The sequence below is a fragment of the Caenorhabditis remanei genome, chromosome V (genome assembly GCF_010183535.1).
Source record: "Caenorhabditis remanei strain PX506 chromosome V, whole genome shotgun sequence".
NCBI classification, from domain to species: Eukaryota; Metazoa; Nematoda; class Chromadorea; order Rhabditida; family Rhabditidae; genus Caenorhabditis; species Caenorhabditis remanei.
Window position 1 is genome coordinate 8,412,307 of NC_071332.1, and position 13,449 is coordinate 8,425,755.

Sequence of the window (13,449 nt, forward strand, 5' to 3'; positions counted from 1 at the left end):
CAGAAAAACTGCAGGAATGAGGCGTCCCTAGCCGGTTGAAATGTATTGATTGAATAAAAGTCAACAAACATTATATTCTACTCCGTAAACACTGACCATAACAGGAAATACGATGTTAGTTTAGACCAATTCTTCCCATGGTAAGAGAGGTTCGGCTGGAAAAAAATTAGGTGTTTGACTTGCAGTTTCTCAGATGGAACTCCAGAAACAGACATTGAGAAAGGAGAAATTGAAACCAGAAAAGATTCAAAAGTAGGTTCTGAGATGTAGAAATAGATAAAGATCTTGACGAGTCGAAAAGTGAAGAAGATAGAGATGAAACCTCTTTGAAAGATCATGTTCAATTGTTCCAAATTGCAAGAGACACACCCAAAAAAAAGATAAAAAGAACACAAAATAATCAGATCATCATAAAAAGAATCGATTTTGAGGAGATGTTGGAAAAGAAGAAGAAGAAGAAGAGTGAAATGTATTGATCAGTTTTTAAACGAATTGAAGAAAAGGACGAAAAAGAAAAAAGAAAACACGAGAGGAGAGACGAATGAGACGATTTGATAGTAAAAGGAATTAAATTATGGTCAGAAACTGAGTGAATTGATAACGGCGACTAATTAAATGCTCTAAGAAGGAGATAATTCGTATCTTGTGATGCAGATAATAGTTTCAGAGTGGTTACTCATCGATGTATTGTTTACTTGAAAATATGGAATGGAAAAAAGAAGATAGAAAATTGTACGAGCATTTGTCATGTGACTTATATCATTCGAAAAAGATGTGACTATACCCTGAACGTATCTGAAAACTCACATTTCCGAACGGCGTAGTGGACTGAGAAATCCAGGACAAACGTTTGGCTGACAGAAAACAAATTTGCACGAACTGAACATATTTTGTATATGTCGACGCAGATGTTCACGACAAATAAGGCATTCTCTTGTAGGTAGGCTCCAACTATATATGGGCTGTCGCTATTCAGTTTCTGGTTTGTTTTCATTTTTAGAAAACTTATTTTTAATAGTTATAGAAGCAAGAGTTACCATGCAACTGGGTTTTTGAACACCCTAAGTGCTTCTAACTTTCTCTAGTTACATTTTGGAGCCTACCCCCAAGACTTGAAATAGAAACCGCCAGGACATTGAGATGTGAATTGAGGAGTAACGATGATCTTCAGAAACTGTGTGTATTTGAAGAAATGTAAGTGAAGGAACACATCTATGTGTTGGAACGGCAACTCGGAGAACTATAAGTTTTATGTTTTTATTAGCTGGCATGAGCTCTGAAGACGAAACGACTTCATTTTCATATTTTCATGATTTCAATTCAGCACTTTTCTTGATTATCATGTTCCAGCTGACCCATCGTCTTTTTTAACCACCTCTCAACTAACAACAACCTGTGAAACAAGGTCAAACACTGTCTTAACAACAACAACTGCTCCATCAACAAAAATTATTATTAAAACAGCGAAGAAACCATTACCTCCTAAACATGCAAAGATGATCAGGAAGAGTAAACGGTATGAAAATTGATGTCTCGCGAGAACGAAAGTGTAATCATGGAAAAGGCAGAGCTGGGAAGAGAACGAGAGAATAAAAATGATTAACTTCCATTTGATGTCTGGGGAGAGCACAATTTTGACTTTTACTCTTTTTCGTCTTTGCTTCATTCTACACTTCAACTCTAAACCTATATTCCTAGTTCATGCATCTTCTTTTCTTTTTCTTATTTTGTTCAGTTCTCTTTTATATCTTTCCTCTGAATTTCCCTTTTTCAGATATCCAATTTCTCCAAAAATGGAGTTTATCACCACTTTTCTCTAGATATTCAGAAGGTCTTCCACAAGGACTGCAACCCTTATACCAGCTACCACCTCTTCTGAATAAAACATCTGGAGCACGGCCTCCTGCAGAGGCCCTCTCAAAGTACTGTTCGCAGTGCATTGAGAGGGCCTCCGCTGGAGGCCGTGCTGGAGTCAATCGAATCTGTTAACTTATAATGAAAACTGAAAAAGAACAAAATTCAACAAAGATAGGCTGAAGAAGTGAAAGAATTCAGACAAGAACATCGGCTATTCGCCATCAGAATCGCTTCATCGGGTTCCAAAAATTCTTCTTTTTCCTGAAAAAAAAACAGTTTTCTAGTGAGAATTTTCGCCTGTCTACCAGGCTATTCATTCTGATCAGAAACAGCTAAGGCTACAGCAGAATATGCAATGCTTATCATACTCGGTACATCGACTATAGGCCATCCTGATCTACGACGTCACCGTTCTTCGGGCTTCCTTCTTCGGCGACCGTTCACTGATCAAAATGTTACAGGTGAAGACGTGTGACTTCATGTGAAGTACACGATCAAGTTGTAAATGTATACAAGTACAGAAGTGATTATAAGCTACAAGACAATGAATTTGTGTTGTAATCACAATGATAATGTATTACCAGTGTGTGAAAAGAGAACTATAAAGGAATATGAAGATAGTGGGAATTGAATACACTCACAATCAGCTATATTCTTTGTCGGTAACGCCTGGAATAATTTTCCTGATGTAACTTGACAAACTCTCTTTTTTCATTTTACTTTCATTTGAAGATTCTGAAACTCTCCCAGTATTAGAAACAAACTTGAAAAATATATTTTTGTCCAGTTGAAAATTTGGTTCACTCAAGAAGCTGGAAAACGAAAAAAACAAATCATCTAAGATAACTTCTTAGAGGGTATAGTAGATTCCAGTTATAGCTAAAAGTTTTCAAATATTTGAGATACAGTTTGAACTTTCATCTCTTGAGTTCAGAACAATTTTCTATTTTTCACAACGGATTAAATTCTCAAATTGCTAGGATTCAAGAAAATTAGAAGGTAGAAGCCATATTAAGCAGAGCTTGACAAATTATTGCAAGCTAGGTAGATACAGTAGAGTGATCAAATGTAAAAACTCCTTTGGCAATTTCGAATACCAAACTTCCAAAACTCACTCTAAGCCTACGATGTTGAGTTCTGTACTTTACAACTAATTCCAGAATCTGATTTCCGCGTGGAAACGTTCTCTGTACCGTATACAAATGAACATTTCACTACTTATTCACATGCCTTTTTGTAGTCTGAATTTATGTTGGTCAAGCTGTTTGTTTCAGTGATTCCACTTCTTCTGTATAACTAGTTTCCAATTTTTCTCACCAACTTCAGTGTAACAAACAAACTACACTATCAACACAGGAGGTCTGGTCATCGGATGGACCGACGACGCGACGAGGGTAAAAATTTGACCGAAGCATGAGAAAAGTGGGAGAGAGAGATTATCGCGATCATTATTTTCATGAGTGTTTCACGAGGACGAAGTGGGCGGAGCCTACATGGAAAACGGTTTGATGAAGGAAGAAATAACTGGATACGGTCATATTTAACAAGCTCTGAAATGAGAAACATATTGAAGTTTGCAGATTCAATGCATAGATTTTTTTTTAAATATAAAAGAGGTTCTTCTAGGTTTCAAAGTAAAGAACCTCCAGAAAAACTTCTCAAGAAACACTGAAGAATTATTTAGATACAGTAACCCCTTCCTGTCTAGAATTAGCTATTGTAATGAAGGAAGATGAGCTCTCTAAAATAAGTACTCTGCTTTCCAAACATAATCTACAAGTTGCACTCAACAACACAGTTCATTGTCCCATATCGTCACTTCGTTCAATCTTTTTTATGTTGAAAACACCTCCCTCGTTTTAGTTTTTTCCTCGTTATTCTCTTCCTCTGTTTCCTATTAAAACCATATATAGTTCCCTCATCGAGAATAATTTCAGAAATGGGAATGAATCCAGTCAAGAATCGGTTCCGCTATCTTGTTGTTTTTCTTGGTTTGGCATGTCTTACTTCAATTCTTTCCAACTATATTATCATCAATTTCACATTTATTTGCATGAAAGATGATCCAACTGGAATTGAGATGTCTGATAATGGAGTGAGTTGAGTTCTAGATGTTTCAGTTCTAATTACTAAATTCCAGACAACATACAACAGATATGACTACTCAGTTGCTGAAAAAAGTGCTATCGTTTGGGCTGTTGCAGTTGGAACGATTCTTGGAACTGGTCCAATTAACTATTCTTATGTCCGTTATGGAGCAAGAATTCCATTTTTCATCGCTGGAATCGTTTCTGCATTTGCAACAATTTTGACCCCCTTTGGAGCGTATTTGGGGTTGCCATATCTTCTGGCTTTAAGATTTGCTCAGGTAAGAAACAAGTATGCGAAGAAAAACGATTTCGATTCATTTCCAGGGACTGGCCTACTCTGCTGATTTCGCTGCCATTGGAATTGTGTGTGTTCGTTGGGCTCCACTCGCTCAGACTGGACTCTTCATTTCAATTCTCACTAGTTTCAGTCCAGCAGCCACCGTCATGACAAACGCCGCATCTGGCTGGGTAATCGAGACGACAAGGGGATAATCTTTGTTTCAACGATTCGTATTATTTCAGTTGTGTAAATCATCGTACGGTTGGCAGTCTGCATTCTATGTTCATGGTGCCGCTGGATTCCTCATCTTCGCCGCGTGGATCTATTTCTATAATGATGATCCACAATTCAGTGCAAAAGTATCCGCGAAGGAGTTGACAACAATTCAAAAAGACAAAACACAAGCTCACATTGAGAGAGATTCATTCGTTCCATACTGGGAGATTTGCAAGAATCGAGTTATTCTGACTGTCTGGATCAATTCTTTCTTCGAGATGACCACCTTGATCCTTCTTTTGACCTACTCTCCAATTTATTTCCGGAAAGTTTTGGACTTCAGCGTCGTGGAGACTGGAATGTTGATTTCTCTATCTGCAGTTGCTCACATGCCAGCAAAACTCATTTCCGGATGGCTCTCCGACCGTAAATTCTTATCCGAACGTATCCGAATGTGGTTCTTCAACACTTCTTCAGTAGGACTAGCTGGCTTCATGTGTGTCACGTTGGCATATATTCCAGTCACTTGGAAATATACAAGTGTCGTCATGTTTAGTATTGTCTACACTTTGATGGGAACAAATTGCGGAGGATTCTACAAATGTGGAACTTTTGCAGCAAGGTAAGAATACTGTATCCTTTAGACGGTCTAAAAACAAAGTATTTCCAGACAATATGCCCACTTCGTTCTTGCAATGATCCAATTCATGAAATGTATTGCTCTGTTCGCTGCTCCAGCAACGGTCGCCATCTTTGTTTCCGATGAATCTTCACATTCGCAATGGGGTCATGTCTACATTCTGAATGGATCTCTTATGTTCATTGCGAATATTCTCTTCTTCCCAATGGCTACTGACCAACCACAACCATTTACTTTTGTCACACGAAAGTCAGTGGAAGAAGAAAAGAAGAAGAACCAGCTAGCTTGAATTATTACTTTTTTAATCATTGCTATTACACATCAAACTCTACGGTTATGTACATAAATTCGAATTTAGTTTTCTATCTATTTAAGTGTATTCCTCCATTACAGAGCAACTGAATACGCAAAACATTGAAATTCATTAATAAGTATCACAGTCTGAACAATTGAGAGAACATTACACAAATCAGTAAGAAAATTAGTGAAATACGCGTCATGATATGGCAAATTTAGAAACTTCAAAGGAAGAAAAAAACTAATTTCAAGATTCGGAAATGTAGAGCTCATCGACATGATATTCGTGATTCCGACGTCGTTCGCGGAACCGTGCAACGTCTTTTCGAGTAATCACTCCACGAAGCTGAAAATAACATGTTCGTGGTAAATTGAATTTCCTGAGATTCTTACGTGATTATCGTCGTTGACAACGAAGAGATAACGTAGTCCGAGACCACGGAAAAGTCTGAAGATGAATGGAAGTGAGGTGTTGAGTGGAACACGATGAGGATGAGGATGCATGTATGGTTCGATATCTAGCCAGCAGGATTCGTCGTATTGAGTCAATCCAAGTTCCGTGAGTGATTTCATTTGACTGTAATAAACAATAATTAATTAATGGAAAACTAAGCTTTCCACTCACTCATCATCGTCCTGACATTCATAAAAGTCATTTGGAAGACCTGTATTCGAGGAACCTTCTTCTTCGAATATTCTATTTTCGAGTAATTTAAATAGTTGTGATCGTAGAATGTATCCTTTCAGTCTTCCATAATCTGGGAGAGATTCATATGGAGATTCTTCTATTCTATCAACAACTGGGAATCCATGATGAAGAGTTGATCGAAGAATTTCTACAATGCGAGATACGCGTTCTCTTCGCTCTAGGGCAACTACGTCTTTTCGCATTACTCGACTGAAAAAAAATTTTAAAAACTAGAAACTCTCTGAAACTCACTTACTCAGCTAATATATTTCTGCTCATTTTCGGCGGATTCCATCCTAGAATCGGAACCTCTGCCAAATCGATATGAGAATCGTATAGTCCTTCGTTAAACATGTCTCCAACCCATTTTGTAACCATAAGAACCAACATAATCGGAAGACCAAAAGTGATATCTTTGGTTGCCTCCATTATGATTGCTGTCAGTGAAATTGTCATTCTGACGACACCTCCCAATTGAGCAGCTGCTCCTGCTAATGCGTATTTTCCCGGATCAATTCCAGTTACAGATGGAAAGAGTCTCTCTACAAGTATTCCGAACAATCGTCCCCATGCTGCTCCAGTGAGAAGTGCTGGAATAAAAACTCCAGATGGTACAGAGATTCCGAATGTCCACAGTGTCAACAAGAAGTATTCAATTCCAAAAATAATCAGAGTTGTAACACCGAATGAATCTGAAAAGATGGAGGAAGTTGGAACTAGAAAACACGTTGAAAATGAACTCACTAATTGGACTATGAAACAAACTTTTGACACTTTCTTCTGGATTCTGAAAGAATAGACTGGCAACTGCCGAATATTCTCCCTTTTTGCACCACATTTGATTGATCTGTGTTGACGTGGCAGTTGGATTAGCTCCGATTGGTTGGCAATCATCAATAGCAAAAATGGTAAGGAAAGCGAGGAATCCAGAGACTGCGGCAACGAGAAGGCATTCAAAAAGACGTCCGAGTTTGCTGCTAACATATTTTTTCCTGAATTCTGTCAATCGAGTATTCATATAGTTGAATAGAGCTCCCAAGCATCCTCCAATAACACCAATCAGTAAAAACAATGGAATTTCCCAGATGTTGTAATCCTTGTTCTCGAAAATTCCAAAATTGGCAAGTCCTGTCCATGAAAGCCATCCACTTCTTCCATTGAACCAACTCAAAATCCAATTTACTGTGAAAGATGAGATCATTGCAGAGAAGAACATTCTCCACGTCAAATTCTGATTCCAAAAGCTTGCTCCTTCTTCTAATGAGAACAGAACTCCTCCAATAGGTGCACCGAAAGCGGCAGCTACTCCGGCAGCAGCACCAGCAGAAACGAAATCACGTCGTTCTCGATCATTACGGAATTCTCGAAATAATCCGAAGTCGATACCGAGTGAATAACTTTTTCCTTGAGAGATTCCTGCTCCTACAGCAGCTCCTGAATGAATCATCGGACCTTCTTTTCCTGCACAAAGACCGCCTCCAACAGAACAAGCAACTCCAATTGCTTTCGAGACCAACGTTTTTAGTCGTACAACTTCTGGAATAGCGATTCCATTCAAGTAGCATTTTATCTGTGGTATTCCGGATCCTCCAGCAATGGGCGCAACAAAAATCACTAGTATTGCAGCGATTGTGACAAGAACACAGTTGTACCCAATCCACGCAATCATTACAGTCCACATACATCCAGCAGTTGTTCCTCTTTGTTCTTCACCGCATTTTGATATTACTGAATTTTCTAAATTCAAATTATTATTGAGCATGTTCTACTCACAATACTTAAGAAGCCAGTTAAATTTGATATCCTTGCTGTAATGTACCATAATATCGATGAAAGCAGCAACGAGACCAGTGAAAACTCCAATGAGAAAGCATACAAACCAACGGTTTCGAGAGATCTGCCAAAGAGTTATCTGAAAAGTTTCATATGTTTCATTCGTTTTAATCAACCACAAACCTGATGTGATGGTTTTTTCTCAGCTTCACGATACAGCCTATTTTCCGAAATTTCATAATTAAGACTCTCGTATCTCGCTGACAATGCTTCGTGGCTATCTGTTCTATCAGATTCGGCAATTTGTCGATTAAAAATTAGTTCTTCTTCCTAAATAGACAAAAACAAATTAAGATTGTGCCATACTTATAGCTCACTTGTCGCCTTCTTAGTCTAGCAACTTGCTCCAAATTGGAATTCGACATGACTCGTTCAAGACCAGAAACCGGATCTTCATTCGGATCAAGACTGAAAAATTATCGTTCCGTCTCTAATTATTTTCAGACTTGTCACGGGCCGGGCCAAAATCAGGAAAAATCTCGGCCCGTTTTGAAACACTTTTTCAAAACATTTTTTGTTTTTCAACTTTTTTTTGGAAATTTTTGGAAATTTTTTGAACTTTTTTGAAAAAAGTATAGTTTTCGAATAAGCATTTAAAATTGAATCAAAATGTGAATATGTATGATAATTTAAGCATTTTTACTCTTTTTTTTCGAAAAATTTCAAAAAAAAATTGGTAAAAATGGGTACCCATTTTTGAATCCGGGCCGGGCCAAGAGAAATTTCGGCCCGGCCCGATTTTTGACAAGTCTGATTATTTTAAAAATTCTCACCTATTGGAGCTGGTTCTCACCCTGCCTCCTCGAGAAGTCATCTAAACTCTGACTTTGTCTGTGGACATCAACATTTAATGTAGGAAAAGTAACTAAATCCGATTAACGAACAGGTTTATTACAATAAATATATTCGAACTATTTCAATGATTATTTTTTATTATGGACATGGATTTAAAAAAACAAGACGAGCTTAGGGTGAAGGGGGCGAATACAGCCGATTAAAGTATGTTTAGAGGTGAAGACGAGTAAAACGCTTCTGGGTATCCTTGGCGTTATCAAACTGTGGAGAATTAATAGGCACGGAATCCACGGCCACGTGATGTAACAACTTGATCTGTGACATATTGGACGGGACGATACTGAACTGGTTGTTGAACCTGAAATTATTGTTAATATTTTTTAGTACTTGTGCCTGGAAACAATAAAGGCGAATATTCCAAATATACACCATGAGTCTCAACACCGTTATATCACACTCACCTGTCTAACAACAGTGTCTCTTTGAACTTGTCTTGGTCCTGCATTAACATAACGAACGTTTCCTCCGTTTTGCTGTGGTCTTTGAAATCTCTGTTGTTGTTGTTGTTGGAATCGTCTTGGAGCCTGTTGTTGCTGCTGGAAGCGCTGTTGTGGTACTGGAGCTTGAATCACTCTCTGCACAACTTGCTCGTACTGAAAATGGGATATGAGTGAAATTTTATTTATTTTTTAATTGGTACCTGTGGAACACGTCTTGGAGCTTGTTGAACAACTTGGCGGCGAATAACAGTCGGACGATCGTTGCGGCGGTTGTTATTGTTCTGACGGAAGCGTCTTCCTTGTTGAACTTGTTGAACGACTACAGAACGTCTTTGTTGCTGTTGTGGTGGTGGGCGGTTGCGACGAGCTGGTTGTTGTGGTGGTGGGCGGTTGCGACGAGCTGGTTGTTGTCCTCGACGGATAACTTGAGTCTCCATTTGTGGAGCACTGATAACTTGACGAACAACACGAACTGGAGCAGGTTGAACATGCTGGACGATAGTTCGAACGGGGGCAACAGGAACGTGTTGAACAACAGTTCTCACTGGTTGGATAACTCCGCGGGCGGCGGCAACGTTTCGTTTGATAGTCAAGTTTCTTCTGGCGGCGAGAGTAGAAGCAGCCACACCCTGAAATCAATTACCTTACCTCCGAAGATTCGAAGAACTCTCGACACGCTGGTGAAGCTGAGAAGGAGTTGCTGTCTGTCTCTCCGGGGGGATGATCACAAATAACCGGGAATCCCATTTTTCTGATTTTGGCAAATGCCATGCTTTTTATCGGGTTTTCAATAGTGAATTATCTAATTCAAACTATTCATCGCGTATGTCCCCGAAGACATAGATGGAAACGTTAAGAGCAATACGTGCTCACGCGACACGAGATGTTTCATGCGAACTCTCGACCCAATTTTTAGCCATTTCGGAAAATCCTTTTCCGAATATCAGTTTTCAAATTCCAACTTTCAAATGTCGATTTTCAACTTGTGCATAAAATGAAGGAAAAACGTACTCCACGCTTACGAACGACCTGAGTCGTGGTGATATTGGTTCTCTTGCGAAGGGCATTCTGAAAATAGAGTTTGTTTGTATGAAAAAAAAACTTGAAATTTTACCTTGACGAGTTTGTTAACCAGTTTTTTGGTAGCAACAGTGCTCAATCCAACAGCAGCCACAGGTTTTCCACCACGTGCCCCAAAAACTCGTCGTTGAGCACCAGCTCCAGCTGCTTTGCGAGCAGCAATCGCCTTCGATCTTTTGAGAACCTTGTTAGCCAATGCAACACGGGCATTCTTGGCAGGTGGAGCTCTACGATTGTTTCTTCCAGCACCTAGTTTGACGCCCGGACGTGACTGAAAATAATTATTCCGTAATCAACTGATTTAATGAGAAACATTTATTACCTTGTTGTTTCCAGCATTGTTACTTTTGTTGTTGTTGTTTTTGTTGCCATTGCTGGTTCCCGGCTTATCGGTTTTGACATTCTTCTTGTTGTTCTTGATAATATCATCCAATGACATGGTAAGTTTATCAGTCATTGTTTCAAATAGAATGAGAACAACTGGTGAGACTGAAAAGAATCGATTGAGAATGAAAGAAAGAACAGACAACGAGTAGCGAAAGAAGAGTAGTGTAACACGTGGTGAGAGAACTGGGGGGAAATGGGAGGGACGCCATGTGGTGCAGTGTGCGAACGTCAGCGAGCGGTCGAGAGGCGGTTATTGATCGATGACTCATCCAAAATAAGAATAATTTGATTCACTATGTTTGGAGAATGATAAAATTGATACGATTTTTACCACGAAAACCGAACAAAAATCACACATACTGATTGAATTACATTTCTCAAAACATAGTTCACCTATTTTTCCCACATGTTTCGCATCTAAAACTTTTTAAAAAAAACTTTGAATCAAAAGCAACAGAGTATCGCAGAATAGACTCGTGACATTATGAAGTGAGCAGTTAAATTTTACAATAGTAAAACAAAGCGTCAAGGGAACCGGTTTTTTCGCGCAGATGAGACAGCTGCTTGAATGTTTGCCAAGAAATGAGCACTGATGTAAAAGAGAGTGACTAAGCCGAACAGTGTTTGTAAGAAAAAGTTCTCGAGTAAAGCTAAAATGTGTTTGAATCGACGTTTCCTCAATAAATGGGGTGACTGGACGAGATTCGTATACTTTCAAATAGAAATTGGGAAAACATTAAATTATGAAAAATCAAGAAAAAATGAAAGAAAATTAACTTAATATTACGAAAAATATCGACAAATTGATTGCCGTTCACATGACAAATGGAAAAAAGAAACTGAGCTATAAAACACCATATTTGACGACACTTTGTGATTTTTCGGTGTTTGCACACAATTGCGTACCGTACTCCGCTTTTTTTTCTTCTCCTTCTTCTTTTTTTCTATTTGGAACACTGAGATTATTTACATTCAGAAGAAGATGATTTCAAGGATAATTCGTTAAAAAATAGAAAACAAAAATGGAAAAAAGAGCTGAAATTGGAACAATTGTAAGAAGTTGTTCGCCTTTCAAGGCAATTTGACGTTTTTTCGAAATCTCTGAATATGGGGTACGAGAAAATGTTGAAAGAGCGAAGGTCGAGGGGAAGAAGAGATCTAACTTCTTTTTCAACAATGTCTTCACTGTGTGCATCCATTGCGTCTTATGATTTCCCAATTCGTGGTTCAACTGAAAAAACATCATACAGTGTATACGAGAATAAGTGCTAACCTGAACATATGCATCCCATTCCATCTGATTCATTATATTTGTATCGTTGGTTCTTACTCTGGAATATTCTTTGACTGCATTTCCCAGCATATCGTCTTCAATATCTTCCAAAATTTCCTGTAACACAACACAATCTTCAAATCCACAGTTGGCACCTTGTCCTTGAAAAGGCAACATTGCATGAGCAGCGTCCCCCATCAAAATCAATTTATCGAAGAATGAATGTTGTGAACATTGGACACTGATGATTGCCTGTGGTTTATTTTTCGAAAATGTATCCAATATATGTTTTCTATAAATACAATTATATTCGGAAAACTGAGAAAACAGAGCTACTTACTCTCCCATTATTCCGTAAACAACCGGAATTCTAGTTTTGAAAAACTCCACGGAATCTTCTGGAGTGGAGAAGTATTTCTCAAATACTGAGAAGTTTGCAAACATAGAAACTAAAAATAGAACAGGGGTTTCAGAGGAAATATGAGTTGTATTCTGACCTGTCAATGTCTGATCTCTGTTAACCAAAGCTACTAGAATCACTCCATCCGTTCTCCACGAATTGTGAATTCCTAGTTTCAGTTCACATGTGTCTTGAATCTTCACACTCAAATCAATGTATCCGATATCACAATATTTCTGACTAAAATTGAATCGATCATGTTTCAATAAACTTCTTCTGATTGACGAATGTGCTCCATCGCAAGCCAGAATTAAGTCACCATCTACAGTAACTAATCCATCTGGAGTCTCCACTAATAATGTTTCCGAATTTATATCGAACTTTGTAGCTTTACAGTTGAATAGGAATCTGGAATATAAGAATATAAGAATTGTGTAAAAATAAATAGCCTCACTTCACATTATTATACTTCACAGCTTCATTCACCAGAAGTTGATTGAGTCGATGACGATTTATAGACAGGATATACTAAACGGATACGATGAATTCTCAGGGAAACTATAATCTAGTTTCTCAATAAACATTTCGAAGATCAGTTTCTAACGACCTTGGCATTAGTTTCGAACGGAACTGGATTGAAAAACAAGATATTTGAAACGTAATAACTAAACAGAACTCTCGAATACAAGCTTCAAAAAATACTCACGTCTCCTTCATTCAATGTCTGCACTTTCTCGAAAACACCTTCTTTCTCTCCTTGATAACGCAACTTTTCTCTAATAGGAACACCTATTTCAATCACTCTTTCTTTCAACCCAATAAGTTCAAGAGCACCTATTGCTCTACATCCAAGCGCCAGATTTATACTTTTCCCGTGCTCCAAACACCTGCCACGTGGATCTGGGCGTGACTCGTAAACTGTCACTTTCCATCCCATTTGACCAAAGAAACAAGCATTGACAGCTCCAACAAGACCTCCACCAGCAATCACAACGCTAGGCATAACTGAGAAATGGGCATGTGGATGAAAGATTTTCGGATGATGATGACAATTAGAGGATGATGACAATTGATGACGTGGATACACAGTCACTTCAATAAAAACGGATTCAT

General features: G+C 38.4%; 2 protein-coding genes across 2 annotated transcripts; one reads left to right on the forward strand and one right to left on the reverse strand.

The window, feature by feature from the left end:
• Window positions 1-3,796: 3,796 nt before the first annotated feature.
• On the forward strand, window positions 3,797-5,372 carry GCK72_018175 (uncharacterized protein; the record flags this gene model as incomplete). The annotated part of the gene is made up of 5 exons (XM_003114175.2): window positions 3,797-3,952; window positions 3,998-4,225; window positions 4,272-4,415; window positions 4,470-5,065; window positions 5,114-5,372. The coding sequence occupies 5 exons, from the start codon at window positions 3,797-3,799 to the stop codon at window positions 5,370-5,372; spliced, it is 1,383 nt and encodes a 460-aa protein (XP_003114223.2).
• A 255-nt stretch (window positions 5,373-5,627) lies between these two features.
• GCK72_018176 (uncharacterized protein) lies at window positions 5,628-8,266 on the reverse strand (the record flags this gene model as incomplete). Its single annotated transcript, XM_003114510.2, has 8 exons — window positions 5,628-5,726; window positions 5,774-5,957; window positions 6,006-6,278; window positions 6,325-6,760; window positions 6,813-7,796; window positions 7,842-7,980; window positions 8,025-8,171; window positions 8,219-8,266. The coding sequence occupies 8 exons, from the start codon at window positions 8,264-8,266 to the stop codon at window positions 5,628-5,630; spliced, it is 2,310 nt and encodes a 769-aa protein (XP_003114558.2).
• Between the last annotated feature and the right edge of the window lie 5,183 nt (window positions 8,267-13,449).